General features: G+C 51.1%; 1 protein-coding gene across 1 annotated transcript in view; it reads right to left on the reverse strand.

The window, feature by feature from the left end:
• LOC119954548 (vasoactive intestinal polypeptide receptor-like) overlaps positions 1-21,334 on the reverse strand; it is a 284,628-nt gene that overhangs the window by 131,173 nt on the left and 132,121 nt on the right. Inside the window, exons 2-3 of the mRNA XM_038779875.1 lie at positions 21,079-21,181; positions 12,985-13,092 (exon numbers count right to left, since the gene is read on the reverse strand). Coding sequence (XP_038635803.1) covers positions 12,985-13,092; positions 21,079-21,181 — 211 coding nt within the window. The remainder of the gene's footprint in view (positions 1-12,984; positions 13,093-21,078; positions 21,182-21,334) is intronic.

Here is a 21,334-nt window from a genome sequence, read left to right on the forward strand (position 1 = left end):
GTGGCCATCAAGGTCACCGCAGCCTAGAACCACGAGCAGCTGTGTGGACAGCATGGTAGAACAAGTGGCTAGCACTATGGCTTCACAGCGCCAGGGTCCCAGGTTTGATTCCCCTCTGGGTCACTGTCTGCATGTTCTCCGCATGTCTTCGTAGGTGGCCTCCGGGTGCTCGGGTTTCCTCCCAAAGTCCAAAGACGTGAAGGTTTGGTGGATTGGCCGTTCCAAATTGCTCTCAGTGTCCAAAAATGTTAGTAGGGGTTATTGGGTTATGGGGATAGGGTGGAAGTGAGGGCTTAAGTGGGTTGGTGCAGACTCGATGGGCCGAATGACCTCCTTCTGCACTGTATGTTCTATGTTCTAACCTCTATGTTTCAGGATTATTTTGGGGCTTGGGTGGGGATGTGTGTGGCACATTACAAGCTGCAAGCCACAAGTGTATCCCTGAGGGTATGGATGCTCTGTTTGTCCAGGCAGCTAACTATCTAAACTTTGACGTTGACCAGGCCCAGCAAGATGACCAAGCAGTAGGATTCTGTTCCATCGACTGGATGCTCCAGGCCCAGGAGGTAATAGATGGCATGCATGTGGCCTTGTTCTTACCGGGCCGTCGGGGAGTGCCCGACATCAACAGGAAGGAGTTCCACTCCCTGAATGTCCAGCTCATATGCGACCACCACATGTAGATCATGCACATTTGTGCACGCTTCCCATGGAGTGAATGCAACAGTTACATCCTGGGGCAGTCTGACATCCCCGGCCTCTTCGTGGACCACCCCAGGATGGCCGGTTGGGTCTTGTGGGCAAAGTGCGGCCCACTGAGGACATGGCTAATGACACCAGTATGGAAACCAGTGGCCGATGCAGAGGCCAATACAACGTGATTCATGCCGCCACCCGGGTTGTCATTGAGGGGTGCATTGGACTCCTCAAGATGCAGTTCCAATGTTTAGACTGCTCTGGTGGTGCACTGCAGTACACCGCCCAGAGGGTCGTGCACTTCGTGGTGGTCTGCTGTGTCCTCCACAACCTGGCACAGCAGCAGGGTGATGTGCTGGAGGTGGAGAAGGAGCTACATGTGGCCACCTCCGAGGAGGAGGGGAAGGAGACATTGGACCAGGAGGTGCTAGAGGACAAGCCCAGGGAGGAGCCCCAGGACTAGCCAGTGGATGGAGGACAGGCAGCAGTGGTGAGTGTCGGGCATCCCCGGAGTGCCAGGGAGGCTCTCATCCTCGCCCGCTTCATATAGCACATGGCCTTGTCTGTCATTCCCCTCCTCTCACCCTCCCCCCACCCCTCAGCCTTCCACACCACTCCCCCCATTCCTCAGTGCAGGAAGAGACCAGCACACCATTTTTAAATGGCATCCCGATCTCTCAACGCTCCCGATGCAACCCCCGGACCCTCCCAAAGGCAGGTTTCTCAACTATTACATTGAGGATAAGGAGTTCATTTGACAAATATGCTGGTCAATATACATGTTGGGATTCTCACAGTTTTATGTGTCCAAAATTTGCCTCATTAGCAACCTTGTAAATTGGGGTCAAGCCATTTGCTCACCATGCGAGCATGATGCTGAAATAGAGCACATCAAAAGAATCCTGCTGGATAATGGCTGTTCTGATCAGATCATTTTGCACTGTATAGCGCGTGGACTCTTGACTGGGCCTAAGGTTGCCACTTTTGGACCTGAAAGATGCCCAGATTACCCCAGATTACCCTGGAAGGGCAAGATATCTCAGAAATCTGAGCAACAGGTGAAGCGGTTTACCATGACCCAAGCAAAAGTCAAAACAGTGTCCAACATCAGAGATGATCTTATTCAGCATTGTGCGCAGAGCATTTGGGAACTCTTGCACACAATGAGGCTGCTGGCTCTTCAATGTGCAGCCTCCTCTCCTCCGCAAAGCAGCAGCAGACCCCAACATGGCTTCTGCATTCCTTGGTTGCTTATGCACTGCAGGCAGCTCCCGCAACCTGGTTCTGCTCGATGCTACTAACTGGCTGCTAATTAGGATATTGGAGCGAGGTTGGGACCTGGAAACTATCTGGGCATTAGGTTCTAGAACCGAAATTTGAATTTAAGCCATATGGAGCGTACTGATTAGTGGAAGAATTTATGTAACCATTGCTGAGAGACATCATAAAATGTCACCCTGAAATAAATAAGCTGCTAATTTATGAATCCCCAAGACCAAATTATGTATTTGTGTAATGATGTTAGACAGAATGCATTGGAAATGCTCTGGTACTAAAGTGCATTGAGCAAGCCATAATGACTCTTTTGTGTCTCTGTGAAATATTTTCATTTGTTAACAAATTATGCCAGAGAAGATACTGAACTGTGAGAGATAAATAATTCATGTTGTTTCATTTGTTTTCATTTAAATTACGACTGGGGTGTAATGTGGAGGTGCTGGGCCTGCCCACAGTTGGAATGTCAGGGTACACCTGCCTTCGCCGGCCTGGGAAGTCACAGTGCTATTTTGCATAACCCAGGCAATTAGTTGCCTCAAGTTCTAGCTTCAGTCCCCCCAAGGCAGGAATGATAGCTACTCCTGGGACTGCCGCCTATATTACCGAGCCAGTGATGGAGGCCAGAAGTGCATGTAAATGGAGCAGTCAGGCAGTGACTTGTCAAAAGGCAATGCATGGGGAATGGGGTAGGAAATAGTCAAACAAAACAGCCCCTTCTGCTAGGTGGACCCAGCCTTTCGTAGAGCACAGTGACACAGTGGTTAGCACTGCTACCTCACAGCGCCAGGGACCCAGGTTCAATTCCGACCTTGTGTGCCACTCTTGTGTGGAGTTTGCACTTTTGCCTAGTGTCTGCTTGGGTTTCCTCCGGGTGCTCCGGTTTCCTCCCACAGTGCAAAGATGTGCAGGTTGGGTGGATTGGCCTCGATAAATTGCCCCTTAGCTATGTGGGGCTGTGAGGATAGGGTGGGGGAATGGGCCTAGGTAGATGTATTTTCCGAGGATTGGTGCAGACTTGATGGGGTGAATAGCCAGCTTCTGCACTGTAGAGATTCTATGATGTCCATTGCTACTGCCACTGACCCAAGGTGGAGCACGAGATGCCCACGCAGAATATCTTTACAACTGTGCACCTCAACCCACCCAGTTTTCTAATTAGCCCCCTGTGCCCAGGTGATCTAATTCCCTGGTGAAGACTCATGATAAAACTCCCTGAACAGATATCACTCTCTGTCACATGTTTTGCAGTTTCATTGGTGGGTCATTTATTATAGAAAATTATTAAATGATAGAAAAAGAAAATAAAGACTTGCCTTTATATTGCACCTTTCACAACCTCGGGACACCCAAAGGGTTGTTATGTTGGAGCTGTATTAAACGCTAGTGAGTCCACAGCTAGAGTACTGTGTGTTGTTCAAGTCACCACAATAAGAAGGATGCAATTGCACCAGAAAGGGTGCAGAGGAGATTCACCAGGATGCTGGAGGGTGTTAGCTAATCGGAGAGGTAGAATAGAGTTAGACTGCTTTCAGTAGAACAGCGGAGGTTGAGGGGCAACCTGATACAGGTCTACAAGATTGTGAGAGGCATGGATAGACTGGATGGGCAGGCACTCTTTTCCAGGGTGGACGGGTCAGTCACTAGGGGACATTAGATTTAAGATTAGTGGGGCAAGGTTTATAGGAGATGTGCTGGGCAGATTTATTACACAGAGGGTGGTGAGTGCCTGGAGCGCGTTGCCAAAGGAGGTTGTGGCAGCAGATACATTAACGATGGTCAAAAGGGATCTAAACAAATACATGGATAGGATGAGTATAGAGGGATATGGCACTAGGTATTGCTGAAGGTTTTGGCCAAGGATGGTATCGTGACCGGTACAGGCTTGGAGGGCCGAAAGGCTTGTTCCTGAGCGGTACTGTTCTTTGTTCTTCTTTGTTTTCCACATAATAGAGACGCCTGAAGGGGGGACTTAATTGAGGTGCACAAAATTATTAGGGGTATAGATAGTGTAGATAGGAAATAAAATTCCCCTTAGTAGAGGGGTGAATAACCAGGGGACATAGTTTAAAGTAAGAGGCAGGAGAATTAGAGGGGATTTGAGAAACACATTTTCATCCAAAGGTCGTTGGAATCTGTAACACATTGCCATGACATTAAGTAATATTTTGATGAGCACTTGAAACACCATAGTATACCAGGACACGCCAAGTGCTGGAAAATGGGATTAGAATAGATAGGAGTTTGATGGCCAAAACAGACATGATGGGCTGAAGGGCCTCTTGCTGTGCTGTAAAACTATATGACTCAAATTGGTTTCTAGCCAATGAAGCATTTTGAGGTGTAGTCATTGTTGTAATGTAGGAACCACAGCAGGCAATTTGCACACAGAAAGCTCGCACAAACAATGTAATAATGAGCAAATCATCTGATTTTGTAATGTTTGTTGAGGGATGAAAGTTGGCCGGGACACCAGGGATAACCCCCTTACTTTACTTCAAAGTAGTGCCTTGTGATCTTTTATATCTAAGAGACAGGGCAACAGGTTTTCCCCACCCGACGCCGAGCAAACCTGCATTGGGAGGCCCAAAGTGCAGGCTCGGGGATTCGCAAATTTTGCACTTAGCAGGCCGTTCACAGTGGACGCCATTTTCCCCCAAGGCAGGAAACCTGGCTGATCACAAACCTGCACTCACATAAAATAACATTTGGATCACTATTTAAATGCCTGCTAAAAATGCAATTCTCCCTGACATTGTATTTTCATCAAAGTGGGTGGATTTCTGAACAAACAAAGAAAAAAGTGTTAAAATAGATAAGTCCCCTGGGCCGGATGGGATTTATCCTAGGATTCTCTGGGAAGCTAGGGAGGAGATTGCTGAGCCTTTGCCTTTGATCTTTAAGTCATCTTTGTCTTCAGGAATAGTACCAGAAGACTGGAGGATAGCAAATGTTGTCCCCTTGTTCAAGAAGGGGAGTAGAAACAACCCCGGTAACTATAGACCAGTGAGCCTTACATCTGTTGTGGGCAAAGTCTTGGAAAGGTTTATAAGGGATAGGATGTATAATCATCTGGAAAGGAATAATTTGATTAGAGATAGTCAACATGGTTTTGTGAAGGGTAGGTCGTGCCTCACAAACCTGATTGAGTTCTTTGAGAAGGTGACCAAACAGGTGGATGAGGGTAAAGCAGTTGATGTGGTGTATATGGATTTCAGTAATGCATTTGTTAAGGTTCCCCACGGTAGGCTATTGCAGAAAATATGGAGGCATGGGATTCAGGGTGATTTAGCAGTTTGGATCAGAAATTGGCTAGCTGGAAGAAGACAAAGGGTGGTGGTTCATGGGAAATATTCAGACTGGTGTCCAGTTACTAGTGGTGTACCACAAGGATCTGTTTTGGGGCCGCTGCTGTTTGTAATTTTTATAAATGACCTGGAGGAGGGCGTAGAAGGATGGGTGAGTAAATTTGCAGATGACACTAAAGTCGGTGGAGTTGTGGACAGTGCAGAAGGATGTTACAAGTTACAGAGGGACATAGATAAGCTGCAGAGCTGAGCTGACAGGTGGCAAATGGAGTTTAATGTAGAAAAGTGTGAGGTGATTCATTTTGGAAGGAATAACAGGAAGACAGAGTACTGGGCTAATGGTAAGATTCTTGGTAGTGTGGATGAGCAGAGAGATCTCGGTGTCCATGTCCATAGATCCCTGAAAGTTGCCACCCAGGTTGAGAGGGTTGTTAAGAAGGCGTACGGTGTGTTAGCTTTTATTGGTAGAGGAATTGAGTTTCGGAGCCATGAAGTCATGTTGCAGTTGTACAAAACTCTGGTGCGGCCGCATTTGGAGTATTGCGTGCAGTTCTGGTCGCCGCATTATAGGAAGGATGTGGAAGCATTGGAAAAGGTACAGAGGAGATTTACTAGGATGTTGCCTGGTATGGAGGGAAGATCTTACGAGGAAAGGCTGACGGACTTGAGGCTGTTTTTGTTAGAGAGAAGAAGGTTAAGAGGTGACTTAATTGAGGCATACAAAATGATCAGAGGATTAGATAGGGTGGACATTGAGAGCCTTTTCCTCGGATGGTGATGTCTAGCACGAGGGGACAGAGCTTTAAATTGAGGGGAAATAGATATAGGACAGATGTCAGAGGTAGGTTCTTTACTCAGAGAGTAGTAAGGGCGTGGAATGCCCTGCCTGGAATATTAGTGGACTCGCCAACACCAAACGCATTCAAATGGTCATTGGATAGGCATATGGACGATAAGGGAATAGTGTAGATGGGCTTTAGAGTGGTTTCACAGGTCGGCGCAACATCGAGGGCCGAAGGGCCTGTACTGTGCTGTAATGTTCTATGTTCTAAAGGAAAGTACAGCACAGGAACAGGCGCTTCGGCTCTCCAAGCCTGCGCCGACCATGCTGCCCGTCTAAACTAAAATATTCTACACTTCATGGGACCGTATCCCTCTATTCCCACCCTATTCATGTATTTGTCAAGATGCCCCTTAAATGTCACTATCGTCCCTGCTTCCACCACCTCCTCCGGCAGCGAGTTCCAGGTACCCACTACCCTCTATGTAAAAAAACTTGCCTCGTACATCTCCTCTAAACCTTGCCCCTTGCACCTTAAACCTATGCCCCCTAGTAATTGATCCCTGTACCTTGGGAAAAAGCCTCTGACTATGTCTATGCCGCTCATAATTTTGCAGACCTCTATCAGGTCACCTCTCAACCTCCGTTGTTCCAGTGAGAACAAACCGAGTTTGTTCAACGGCTCATCATAGCTAATGCCCTCTATACCAGGCAACATCCTGGTAAATCTCTTCTGCACCCTCTCTAAAGCCTCCACATCCTTCTGATAGTGTGGTGACCAGAATTGAACACTATACTCCAAGTTGGCCGAACTAAGGTTCCACACAGCTGCAACATGACTTGCCTATTCTTATACTTAATGCCCCGGCCAATGAAGGCAAGCATGCCGTATGCCTTCTTGACTACCTTCTCCACCTGTGTTGCCACTTTCAGTGACTTGTGGACCTGTACATCTCGATCTCTCTATCAATACTCTTGAGGGTTCTACCATTCACTGTATATTCCCCACCTGCATTAGACCTTCCAAAATGCATTACCTCACATTTGTCCGGATTAAACTCCATCTGCCATCTCGCCGCCCAAGTCTCCAAACGATCCAAATCCTGCTATATCCTCTGACAGTCCTCATCGCTATCCGCAATTCCACCAACCTTTGTGCTGTCTGCAAACTTAGTAATCAGACCAGTCACATTTTCCTCCAAATCATTTTGTATGTACTACGAACAGCAAAGGTCACAGCACTGATCCCTAGGAACACCACTAGGTTGAGGGTGCTAGACCTTTTCTCATTAGAACGAAGAAGGATGAGGGGCGACTTGATAGAGGTTTATAAGATGATCAGGGGAATAGATAGAGTAGTCAGTCAGAGACTTTTTCCCCGGGTGGAACAAATCATTACAAGGGGACATAAATTTAAGGTGAATGGTGGGAGATATAGGGGGGATGTCAGAGGTAGTTTCTTACCCAGAGAGTAATGGGGGCATGGAATGCACTGCCTGTGGAAGTAGTTGAGTCGGAAACAGTAGGGACCTTCAATTGGCTATTGGATAGGTACATGGATTACGGTAGAATGATGGAGTGTAGATTAATTTGTTCTTACGGGCAGCACGGTAGCATTGTGGACAGTCCAACTGCTTCACAGTTCCAGGGTCCCAGGTTTGATTCCGGCTCGGGTCACTGTCTGTGCGGAGTCTGCACATCCTCCCCGTGTGTGCGTGGGTTTCCTCCGGGTGCTCTGGTTTCCTCCCACAGTCCAAAGATGTGCAGGTTAGGTGGATTGGCCATGCTAAATTGCCCTTAATGTCCAAAATTGCCCTTGGTGTTGGGTGGGGTTACTGGGTTATGGGGATAGGGTGGAGGTGTTGACCTTGGGTAGGGTGCTCTTTCCAAGAGCCGGTGCAGACTTGATAGGACGAATGGCCTCCTTCTGCACTGTAAATTCTATGATAATCTATGATTAATATAGGACAAAGGTTCGGCACAACCTCGTGGGCCGAAGGGCCTGTTCTGTGCTGTATTTTTCTATGTTCTATGTTCTAAGTAGTATTGCCAGTAGGGTATAGAAAAGAGGTGTTGCAAGTTCCACATGAGGTACCAGTGGGAGGTCATTTGGGAATAGGGAAAACTAAAATCCAGAAACATTTTTATTGGCCTGGACTACATAAAGATGCAGCTAAATTTTGTTAATCATGTCACACACGTTAAGTGATAGGATAACCTCAAGCAGTGATAAAACCAGCGCCCTTAATACCCATTCCAGCATTTGAGGAACCTTTTACAACGGTCCGAATTGATTGCGTAGGACCACTTCCTAAAACAAAAAGTGTCAATCAATATCTTTTGACTATAATTGATGTGTCTACTAGGTTTCCAGAGGCCATTCCAGTATGTAATATTACAGCTAAAAGGATTGTGGAGGAGTTACTTCAATTCTTTACTAAATATGGACTACCCACAGAAATTCAATTGGATCAAGGATCAAATTTTACTTCAAAGTTATTCAAAGAAGTTATGGATAGTTTAGGAATAAAACAATTTAAATCAACTGCGTATCATCCAGAATCACAGGGAGCGTTAGAAAGGTGGCGTCAGACATTAAAGACAATGTTGAGGGCTTATTGTCAAGATTATCCAGAGGATTGGGAGAAAGGAATCCCATTAGTTTTGTTTGGAATTAGGGATGCACCTAATGACTCTCCCAAATTTAGTTCTTTTGAGCAAATTTTTGGTCATGAGGTAAGAGGACCACTTAAATTGATGAAGGAAAAATTATTGGTTGAGAAATGGGAAATTACACTATTGGATTATGTGCCAAATTTTAGGGAACGATTAAATAGAGCAGGTGAATTGGCTACACAACATTTGAAAGTTGCACAAGATGTGATGAAACGGGTAGCGGACAAGAAATCCGAAGTTTGTAGTTTTGTCAGTGGGGATAAAGTTTTAGTGTTGTTACCAGTGGTAGGTGAGCCTTTAAAAGCTAGGTTTTGTGGACCATATCAGATTGAAAGGAAATTAAGTGAGGTGAATTATGTGGTTAAAAACACCAGATAGAAGGAAGACTCACCGAGTGTGTCATGTGAATATACTTAAAGGGAAGGAGAGAAAAAAGACGTTTTAATGATTCTAACTCAAAGTGATGAACCAAAACTGTGAATTTGACATAGCTCAAATTAAATTGGAAAATGAGGATGTTCTTAAAAATTGGGATGGATTGTTAAGTTACCTTCCAGAGGAAAAACAAATTGACCTGAAAGAGTTATTGATATCACATGGGCTTTTGTAGAGATAAATTAGGAGGTACTAAAATGGCTATACATGATGTAGATGTGGGAAATGCTGTTCCTATCAAACAACATCCATACAGACTTAACCCTTTAAAATTGGCACAGGTTAACAGAAAGATTGAGAGTATGCTGAAAAATGGCATAATTGAAGTGGGTTGCAGCCAATGGAGCTCACCCATAGTGATGGTACCTAAACCAGAATGTACCCAACGGTTGTGTGTGGATTATCGAAAGATGAATGCAGTTACAAGAACGGACTCTTACCCTATCCCACGTTTGAAATTAAATGAAAATGAAAATCGATTATTGTCACAAGTTGGCTTCAAATGAAGTCACTGTGAAAAGCCCCTAGTCGCCACATTCCGGCACCTGTTCGGGGAGGCTGGTACAGAAATTGAACCGATCTGCTGGCCTGCCTTGGTCTGCTTTCAATGCCAGCAATGTAGCCCTGTGCTAAACAGAAGGATTGCGTTGAGAAAGTGGGACAATCTGCTTTTATTTCCAGATGTGGAAAGAACATTTCAGAAATTGTATGGAGTTCTTCGATCGACTTCAGGAGGCAGGTTTGGTGATGAACCTAGCCGAAAGTGAATTTGGAGAAGCCCGAATCACTTTCCCTGAGGAGCTTCCGATACCCTCAAGACGAAGGGAAATAATGCGATTTTCTTAGCATGAATGAATTTGATCAAACCTTTGTGCAAAAGTTTTGTGGCGTGATTACTCCACTGATGGACTTGCTAAAGAAATGTCAAAAATTTCAATGGACATCGGACTTTCAACAGGAATGTGACTGCCTGAAAGCTGTGATCACCAATGCTCCTGTATTGGAGAATTGCAAGGGGCTCTGTGGTCAGATTGAACTAAAGTATCTGATTCTAAAGAGAAATGCTGAGTAGAGGAATGGATGGATCGTGCAGAGACTTTTTTGTTCAAAGAGACTGTCAATGGAGAAGGTTTTCGGTTGGAGGAAGAAGAACAAAGAAAAATGGACTATATTATACCTGTTTGCATGTGTTGTTTTTTTTAAACAAAAATGTATATTTACTGTGTACATTTCTTAGTGGATGGTGCAAAAGTGAAAAATGAAACCATCTTGAAGTTGATGATTTATTTATTTTTCTTGGAGGGAGGTGTCATGTGAGAGTACCTTTAAGAAATGGATGTTTAAGCAATGTACCTTTAAGAAATGGAGCAGCTCATATTACCAAAGTGATGTCAGAGTGTGGGTGGAGCTGGGTTTTTAGCTCAGCCATTTTCTGTGTTTTCGTTTTTCAGTTTTGAGGAAAAGAGTTTGGGTGTGTCTGTGTTTTGCAGTGAGCTGGATCTGCTGTGATCTCTGCCATGAAAGACTATCTCTGAATCATTTGGGTGATTTAAGTATCTTTAAGAAATGGATGTTTAAGCAATATACCTTTAAGAAATGGAGCAGCTCATATTACTGAAGTGATGTCAGAGGGTGGGGATAGCTGAGTTGAGCTCACTTCTGCTTTTAGTTTCAGTTTGAGAGAGCAGCTGAAAAGTGCCTGGCTGGTTTGCAGTGAGCTGTTTTGAAAGGAGAAAGCCAGTTTTGAGGAGAAAGCTGGGAATGTTTGTGCGTTTTGCAAAAAGCACGATCCTATGGTGCTCGATCCTCCCTCCGCCCCTCCACAGGCCCCACACTCACCTGTTGCACGTTGTTCACGCCGGCAGCGACCAGGTGTGGTTGTCGCCGCCGTGAACCGGTCGGGCTCGGCAGGCTGCTCGGCCCATCTGGGCCGGAGAATCGCGTTCACCGTGAGAAACGGCGAGCGCCGATTCTCCGAGCGGCGTGTCGAAAAACGCGACACACCATTTTGGGGGGGGTGGGAGAATCGCGGGGGGTGCCAGGGCGGCGTGGCATGATTCGCCCGGCCCTCCCGCGATTCTCCCACCCGGCGTGGGGAGCAGAGAATCGTGTCCTATAAGTATATTGAATGTAACCTCATGTCTGTTGTTAAAGGTGAAGTCTTTTGGGGGTTTGAGGGAACATTATGAGGGATTATTTAGTGTTGTATTATTTTCGGGGTTATCTTTGAAGTAAGGGTGTTAAGAGATCCAATGTTTATTTTAAAAGGTTAATTTGAGTTCATGGAATAAACATTGTTTTGAGTTTAAAAACCCACGTGTCCATATTTGTAATACCACACCTGGGGAACAAGCCGTGTGCTTCAAAAGCAACAATACATTAAAGGGAGAGGTTGGTTGAACTCCATGATACATTTTGGCGTTCTGAAAACGCCGCTCACGTAACAATCAGCATACTTTATCAAGTTGATAAACTGCTTATGGATTTAACAGTATTGAGAATTTGATTTAAATGGGTCATCTGGACACTGTGCTTTGATACTTACATGTATCTAAAGTCCAGGCATCTGTAGCACATTTGTAAAAAGCTGACCAGGTTTCAGATGTCTTTGATTGAAATTCCATATGGTGTGCCTTTAAAGAAAAGAAGCAGATGGCTGGACATCGAGTTAGGAAAGTTGAAATATTTAACTGTATTGAACTACGCAGGTTTTGTTTATTCAGTTATGCAATGGAATCTCATTATGACTGCATGATAGAGTTCCAAACCTCACTGGTGGATTTAGTCCAGCATCATTGTTTACACAGCAGTGAATGGGACTGTGTGCTTGCTTTCACTGACAGCTCTATGAGCATATAACAGGATTAAATATTCTGAGGAGGTTATGAATGGCTGTTAATTTACTTTGGCAGATTAATGAGCACTTGAGAGGACAGACTGATTTTTCAAGGGAGTTTCAATGTGTTTGACTATCAGTTGTATTAGTTTCTAAGAGGGGCATTTCTTTCAACTGCAATTTTAACTGATGGCTGTTTTTTAAAATTTCATGAGCATTTAAAACACTTCCTAGTATTACTGTATCGCTCATGAATTTTATACTTAGTGGATACTGGGTGAGTGGTTGTGCAGAATACATGGGTGCATGGGAGGTGTATGGAGGATATGAAGGGATATGAAGGATGCTTTGGGAATGAAGGAGGAATAGGGGTGGGTTTGGGGGCTAGCGTGTTCACGAACCATGTAAAGATCTGGATCGATGACCAGGTGAACAGAGTCAGGTGTTCTGCTGCCTGCCTTGGCATCTGCCTGCCTATGTTCCAATCTATGAAAAATGAAAATCGCTTATTGTCACGAGTAGGTTTCAATGAAGTTACTGTGAAAAGCCCCAAGTCGGCACATTCCGGCGCCAGTCCGGGGAGGCTGGTACGGGAATCGAACCGTGCTGCTGGACTGCTTGGTCTGCTTTAAAAGCAGGCGATTTATCCCAGTGAGCTAAACCAGCCTAGGGGCTGCTTCCGGATTTAGCGACCTTGATTCCAGCCTGACCCCAACTGTGGAAGGTGAAAATTCTGTGTGAATGGGCTGACCTCCAGAAGTTCGGAACGTGGCATTGAGAACTGGCTTGACCTGTGTTCCCCAACTTAAAAGGTGAATATACAGCCCAGTGCCTCAGCTAGAATTTCATTGAAAAGGCAACATTTGCGACAGTGCAGCACTGTGCTGGAGTGTCAGATTGGAGCTGTGAGTGGTGTGGAGTGATGGCAGTGATGTGACACAAAGAGTAATTTCCAATTTGCAAACACGATGGTTTACCATGTTTGTCGGCGTACAGCAGCAGAAGCTTCGGGCACGGAAGTACCACAGTGGCTCCAGTAACCGCAGCTGGCCAGCAGGATACGTTGTCCCACAAAGAGTTACATCCTGAGGCAGGAGACAAAAAGGAATGTATTAAGAATCTTCAATAAACCAACACTGCAGAAGCAAGAGTAAAGGAGAACATTGTTAATTCTGTATGTAGCCATCACTGATGAGGCCTGCATTTATTGCCCATCTCTCGACACCCTTCAGAAGGGCTGGTGGGGGTAATGTTAAATAGGGAGTTTTTTCATAAAATCTTATAGAATCTTTTCAATGCAGAACAAGGCCACTGACCCACTGAGTCTGCACTGATCCTCCGAAAGAGCACTCTATCCAGGCCCACTCCCCTGCTCTATCCTCATAAATCCACCTAACCCAAACATCTTGAGACATTAAGGGAACATTTAGCATGGCCAATCCACCTAACCTGCACATCTTGAGACACAAGAATCCCTACGTTGCAGAAGGAGGCCATTCAGCCCATCGAGTCTCCATCAACCCTCTGAAAGAGCACCCTGTCTAGGCCCACTCCCCCACCCTATCCCCATAACCCCACCTAATCTGCATATCTTGAGACACTAAGGGGTAATTTAGCATAGTCGATCCACCTAACCTGCACATCTTTGGACAGTGGGAGGAAACTGGAGCACAGGCATGGTGATAAAGTGCAATCCCCACATAGTCACCCAATGCCTGAATTGAACCCGGGTCCTTGGTTCAGTGAGGCAGAAGTGCTAACCACTGTGCCACTGTGCAGCCCCTAGAATCTTTACCCAATGATGATAAACAAACAGCACTATGGTTTCACAGCGCCAGAATTCCAGGTTTGATTCCCGCTTGGGTCACTGTCTGTGCGGAGTCTGCACGTTCTCCACGTGTCTGCATGGGTTTCCTCTGAGTGCTCCGGTTTCCTCCCACAGTCATGCAGGTTAGGTGGATTGGCCACGCTAAATTGCCCTTAGGTTAGATGGGGTTGCTGGGTTATGGTGATAGGGTGGAGGTGTGGGCTTAAGTAGGGTGAGCCGGTGCTGACTCGGTGGGCCAAATGGCCTCCTTCTGCACTGTAAATTCTATGATTCTATGAACTGCTGCCAGTTTCTTTCTAGCTTTATCAGTTTGGGATAAAGTCCGAAGCAAGTCCGATATTGTGATGTGGGTTGAAGAATTGCACTTCAGTGTAAAATCAACTCACTGACCTCCTTTTACAAAGCCAGCCAGTGCCTTACCTTCATTGCAATAGTGTGATACCGTTCAGAGACTCACCTTGCAGAGAGATTGCAGATAAGGCTTCCTGCAGAAAAGTGTGAAGTGATTCATTTTGGTCAGAAGAATTTCAGGGAGACACTATACAGTAAATGGTATAATTCCAACAGGTTTTCAGGGGCAGAGGAACCCGGGTGCATATCTACCTAAGTCAGTGAAGGTGGCTGGACAGGCTGCGAGTGTGGTTAATAAAGTGGGACTGCACTGTCCGAGAGCGCGGTGGGACTGCACTGTCCGACAGCGCGGTGGGACTGCACTGTCCGAGAGCGCGGTGGGACTGCACTGTCCGAGAGCGCGGTGGGACTGCACTGTCCGAGAGCATGGTGGGACTGCACTCTCCGAGAGCGCGGTGGGACTGCACTGTCCGGTGGGACTGCACTGTCCGAGAGTGCGGTGGGACTGCACTGTCCGAGAGTGCGGTGGGACTGCACTGTCCGGTGGGCCTGCACTGTCCGAGAGGGCAGTGGGACTGCGCTGTCCGAGAGTGCGGTGGGACTGCACTGTCCGAGAGCGCGGTGGGACTGCACTGTCCGAGAGTGCGGTGGGACTGCACTGTCCGAGAGTGAGGTGGGACTGCGCTGTCCAATTGTGGGGTGGGACTGCACTGTCCGAGAGCGCGGTGGGACTGCACTGTCCGAGAGCGCGGTGGGACTGCACTGTCCGAGAGCGCGGTGGGAATGCCCTGTCCGAGAGCGCGGTGGGACTGCACTGTCCGAGAGCGCATTGGGACTGCGCTGTCCGAGAGCGCGGTGGGACTGCACTGTCCGAGTGTGCGGTGGGACTGCACTGTCCGAGAGCGCATTGGGACTGCGCTGTCCGAGAGCGCGGTGGGACTGCACTGTCCGAGAGCGCGGTGGGACTGCGCTGTCCGGTGGGACTGCACTGTCCGAGAGTGCGGTGGGACTGCACTGTCCGAGAGCGCGGTGGGACTGCACTGTCCGAGAACGCGGTGGGAATGCATTGTCCGAGAGTGCGGTGGGACTGCACTCTCTGAGAGCGCGGTGGGACTGCACTGTCCGAGAGCGCGGTGGGAATGCACTGTCCGAGTGCGCGGTGGGAATGCCCTGTCCGAGAGCGCGGTGGGACTGCACTGTCCGAGAGCGCGGTGGGACTGCACTGTCCGACAGAGTGGTGGGACTGCACTGTCCGAGAGCGCGGTGGGACTGCACTGTCCGAGAGCGCGGTGGGACTGCACTGTCCGAGAGCGCGGTGGGACTGCACTGTCCGAGAGCGCGGTGGGACTGCGCTGTCCGACAGAGCGGTGGGACTGCCCTGTCCGAGGGCGCATTGGGACTGCACTGTCCGAGTGTGCGGTGGTACTGCACTGTCCGAGAGTGCGGTGGGACTGCACTGTCCGAGAACGCGGTGGGACTGCACTGTCCGAGAGCGCGGTGGGACTGCACTGTCCGAGAGCGTGGTGGGACTGCACTGTCCGAGGGCGCTGTGGGACTGCGCTGTCCGAGAGTGCGGTGGGACTGCACTGTCCGAGAACGCGGTGGGACTGCACTGTCCGAGAGCGCGGTGGGACTGCACTGTCCGAGAGCGCGGTGGGACTGCACTATCCGAGGGCGCTGTGGGACTGCGCTGTCCGAGGGCGCATTGGGACTGCACTGTCCGAGTGTGCGGTGGTACTGCACTGTCCGAGAGCGAGGTGGGACTGCACTGTCCGAGAGCGCGGTGGGACTGCACTGTCCGAGAACGCGGTGGGACTGCACTGTCCGAGAGCGCGGTGGGACTGCACTGTCCGAGGGCGCTGTGGGACTGCGCTGTCCGAGAGCGCGGTGGGACTGCGCTGTCTGAGAGCGTGGTGGGAATGCACTGTCCGAGATCGTGGTGGGAATGCACTGTCCGAGAGCGCTGTGGGACTGCACTGTCCGAGAGCGCGGTGGGAATGCACTGTCCGAGAGTGCGGTGGGACTGCACTGTCCGAGAGCGCAGTGGGACTGCGCTGTCCGAGAGCGTGGTGGGAATGCACTGTCCGAGATCGTGGTGGGAATGCACTGTCCGAGAGCGCGGTGGGACTGCACTGTCCGAGAGCGCTGTGGGACTGCACTGTCCGAGAGCGCAGTGGGACTGCACTGTCCGAGAGGGCAGTGGGACTGCACTGTCCGAGAGCGCGCTGGGACTGCACTGTCCGAGTGCGCAGTGGGACTGCACTGTCCGAGATCGCGGTGGGAATGCACTGTCCGAGAGCGCAGTGGGACTGCACTGTCCGAGATCGCGGTGGGAATGCACTGTCCGAGAGCGCGGTGGGACTGCGCTGTCCGAGAGCGCGGTGGGACTGCGCTGTCCGAGAGCGCGGTGGGAGTGCACTGTCCGAGAGTGCGGTGGGAATGCACTGTCCGAGAGCGCGGTGGGAATGCCCTGTCCGATTGTGCGGTGGGACTGCCCTGTCCGATTGTGCGGTGGGATTGCACTCTCTGAGGGCGCGGTGGGACTGCACTGTCCGAGAGCGCGGTGGGACTGCGCTGTCCGACAGAGCGGTGGGACTGCCCTGTCCGAGGGCGCATTGGGACTGCACTGTCCGAGAGCGCGGTGGGACTGCGCTGTCCGAGAACGCGGTGGGACTGCGCTGTCCGAGAGCGCGGTGGGACTGCACTGTCCGAGAGTGCGGTGGGACTGCACTGTCCCAGAGCGCGGTGGGACTGCGCTGTCCGAGAGCGCGGTGGGACTGCGCTGTCCGAGAGCGCAGTGGGACTGCGCTGTCCAAGAGCGCGGTGGGACTGCACTGTCCGAGAGCGCGGTGGGACTGCACTGTCCGAGAGCGCGGTGGGACTGCACTGTCCGGTGGGACTGCGCTGTCCGAGAGCGCGGTGGGACTGCACTGTCCGAGAGCGCGGTGTGACTGCGCTGTCCGAGAGCGCGGTGGGACTGCGCTGTCTGAGAGCGTGGTGGGAATGCACTGTCCGAGATCGTGGTGGGAATGCACTGTCCGAGAGCGCGGTGGGACTGCACTGTCCGAGAGGGCAGTGGGACTGCACTGTCCGAGAGCGCGGTGGGACTGCGCTGTCCGAGAGCGCGGTGGGACTGCACTGTCCGAGTGCGCGGTGGGAATGCACTGTCCGAGATCGCGGTGGGAATGCGCTGTCCGAGATCGCAGTGGGACTGCGCTGTCCGAGAGCGCGGTGGGACTGCGCTGTCCGAGTGCGCAGTGGGAATGCACTGTCCGAGATCGCGGTGGGAATGCGCTGTCCGAGAGCGCGGTGGGACTGCGCTGTCCGAGAGCACGGTGGGACTGCGCTGTCCGAGAGCGCGGTGGGAATGCACTGTCCGAGAGCGCGGTGGGAATGCCCTGTCCGATTGTGCGGTGGGACTGCCCTGTCCGATTGTGCGGTGGGACTGCCCTGTCCGATTGTGCGGTGGGACTGCACTGTCCGAGAGCGCGGTGGGACTGCACTGTCCAAGAACGCGGTGGGACTGCACTGTCCGAGAGCGCGGTGGGACTGCACTGTCCGAGAGCATGGTGGGAATGCACTGTCCGAGATCGTGGTGGGAATGCACTGTCCGAGATCGTGGTGGGAATGCACTGTCCGAGAGCGCAGTGGGACTGCACTGTCCGAGAGGGCAGTGGGACTGCACTGTCCGAGAGCGCGGTGGGACTGCGCTGTCCGAGAGCGTGGTGGCAATGCACTGTCCGAGAGCGCAGTGGGACTGCACTGTCCGAGAGCGCGGTGGGGCTGCACTGTCCGAGAGCGCATTGGGACTGCACTGTCCGAGAGCACGGTGGGACTGCACTGTCCGAGAGCGCGGTGGGACTGCACTGTCCGAGATCGCGGTGGGACTGCACTGTCCGAGATCGCGGTGGGACTGCACTGTCCGAGAGTGCTGTGGGACTGCACTGTCCGAGAGCGCGGTGGGACTGCACTGTCCGAGAGCGCGGTGGGACTGCGCTGTCCGAGAATGCGGTGGGACTGCACTGTCCGAGAGCATGGTGGGACTGCACTGTCCGAGAGCGCGGTGGGACTGCACTGTCCGAGAGCGCGGTGGGACTGCGCTGTCCGAGAGCGCGGTGGGACTGCACTGTCCGAGAGCGCGGTGGGACTGCACTGTCCGAGAGCGCGGTGGGACTGCACTGTCCGAGAGCGCGGTGGGACTGCGCTGTCCGAGAGCGCGGTGGGACTGCGCTGTCCGAGAGCGCGGTGGGACTGCGCTGTCCGAGAGCGCGGTGGGACTGCACTGTCCGAGAGCGCGGTGGGAATGCACTGTCCGAGATTGTGGTGGGAATGCACTGTCCGAGATTGTGGTGGGAATGCACTGTCCGAGAGCGCAGTAGGACTGCCCGGTCCGAGAGCGTGGTGGGACCGCCCTGTCCGATTGTGCAGTGGGACTGCACTCTTTGAGGGCGCGGTGGGACTGCACTGTCCGAGATCGCGGTGGGACTGCACTGTCCGAGAGTGCTGTGGGACTGCACTGTCCGAGAGCGCGGTGGGACTGCACTGTCCGAGAGCGCGGTGGGACTGCGCTGTCCGAGAATGCGGTGGGACTGCACTGTCCGAGAGCGCGGTGGGACTGCACTGTCCGAGAGCGCGGTGGGACTGCACTGTCCGAGAGCGCGGTGGGACTGCACTGTCCGAGAGCGCGGTGGGACTGCGCTGTCCGAGAGCGCGGTGGGACTGCGCTGTCCGAGAGCGCGGTGGGACTGCGCTGTCCGAGAGCGTGGTGGGAATGCACTGTCCGAGAACGCGGTGGGAATGCACTGTCCGAGAGTGCGGTGGGACTGCCCTGTCCGATTGTGCGGTGGGACTGCCCTGTCCGAGGGCGCGGTGGGACTGCCCTGTCCGAGGGCGCGGTGGGAATGCCCTGTCCGAGGGCGCGGTGGGACTGCACTGTCCGAGAGTGCGGTGGGACTGCACTGTCCGACAGAGTGGTGGGACTGCACTGTCCGAGAGCGCGGTGGGACTGCACTGTCCGAGAGCGCGGTGGGACTGCGCTGTCCGAGAGCGCGGTGGGACTGCGCTGTCCGACAGAGTGGTGGGACTGCACTGTCCGAGAGCGCGGTGGGACTGCACTGTCCGAGAGCGCGGTGGTACTGCGCTGTCCGACAGAGCGGTGGGACTGCCCTGTCCGAGGGCGCATTGGGACTGCACTGTCCGAGAGCGCGGTGGGACTGCGCTGTCCGAGAATGCGGTGGGACTGCGCTGTCCGAGAGCGCGGTGGGACTGCACTGTCCGAGAGTGCGGTGGGACTGCACTGTCCGAGACTGCGGTGGGACTGCACTGTCCGAGAGCGCGGTGGGACTGCACTGTCCGAGAGCGAGGTGGGACTGCACTGTCCGAGAGCGCGGTGGGACTGCACTGTCCGAGAACGCGGTGGGACTGCACTGTCCGAGAGCGCGGTGGGACTGCACTGTCCGAGAGTGCGGTGGGACTGCGCTGTCCGAGAGCGCGGTGGGACTGCGCTGTCTGAGAGCGTGGTGGGAATGCACTGTCCGAGAGCGCGGTGGGAATGCACTGTCCGAGAGCGCGGTGGGAATGCACTGTCCGAGAGCGCAGTGGGACTGCACTGTCCGAGTGCGTGGTTGGACTGCACTGTCCGAGAACGCGGTGGGACTGCACTCTCCGAGGGTAAGGTCAAGCCTGGTTTAATCAGGGTATTTAAGTGGAGATTGGATTATGTGCAGGGCTCTTTGGAGAAGGTAGGTGAGCGACGTTCGGTGAATTGCTCTTTCGGCAAGCCAACACAATCAGGGCAGGCCGAATGGCCTCCTTCTGTGCTGTAACAATTCTGTAATTTTCGCTTTGTGCAAAGATGGCAGAGCGTCTAACACTTCTGCCTCACAGTGCCAGGGACACGAGTTCATTTCTGGCCTTGGATGACTGTGTGGAGTTTTCACATTCTCCCTGTGTCTGCATGGGTTTACTCTGGGTGCTCTGGTTTCCTCCCACAGTCTAAAGATGTGCAAATTAGATGGACTGGCTATGATCACTGTGCGGGGTTATGGGGATAGAGCGGGGGAGTGGGCCTCGGTCAAGTGCTCTTTTTGAGGGTCGGTTCTGACCAGATGGGGCTGAATGGCCTCCCTCTGCTATGTAGAGATTCAATTGACAAAATGAAATGAAGGACAGGTATTAGCGGTTGGTTTAACATACCTCCCAGTTCTATGAAGTCACTTAAAATATAAATTGGAGCAATGTAATATGTATAATTGTCTGTTTGGAAGTGATTGGACAAAATCAAAATCTATTCCACGTCGTGATGTGATATCAGTTTGAAATTTAACTTGAGAGTCATATTATTATAGAATCATAGACTTTACAGTGCGGAAGGAGGCCAACTGGCCAATCGAGTCTGCACCGTCCCCTCCAAAGAGTACCCTACTCAAGCCCACGTATCTACCCTATCCCCGTAACTCCCACGTTTTTGGACACTAAGGGCAACTTAACATGGCCAATCCACCTAACCAGCACATCTTTGGACTGTGGGAGGAAACTGGAGCACCCGGAGGAAACGTACGCAGACACAGGGAGAACGTGCAGACTCCGCACAGACAGTGACCCAGCCGGGAATTGAACCTGGGACCCTGGAACTGTGAAGCAACTGTACTAACCAGTATGTTACTGCGCTGCCCGATAGAGTGATGGTATGTGGTATTTCAAAATCAATGTGTACAAATCGGAGTGACTCAGCCATTTCCCTGGATGTGCTAACTTTCTAAGGGGAGGATAAGATCGAAACAGCCCTGCTACCTTGCATAAACTGCAATTCTCCACCCAAAGTGTGAGACACTCGAGGAACCTCATCCCACCATGCAACAAGCCCTTCCAGGAGCTCCTGTAATTTACTCACCAGACACCCAGTCGACATGGAATGTTGATGTGTCAGACAGGCACATCTCCGCCACCAGCTGGATCTCCAACAGCAGGTCACAGTCTGGGTGCATCATCAGTGCCTGAAGAACAGAATGATGTGTTATGTACTCTGAGATAACACAGGCTGCAACTGGCTGCAGCTTTAACCAAAAGATACTCCAGACCTTGAAGTTAGTTCAATCTGATTTATTGAACCAGTAGCACAGTTAGCACAGTTCTCTATGAGTTCGACT

The sequence above is a fragment of the Scyliorhinus canicula genome, chromosome 19, assembly GCF_902713615.1.
Source record: "Scyliorhinus canicula chromosome 19, sScyCan1.1, whole genome shotgun sequence".
NCBI classification, from domain to species: Eukaryota; Metazoa; Chordata; class Chondrichthyes; order Carcharhiniformes; family Scyliorhinidae; genus Scyliorhinus; species Scyliorhinus canicula.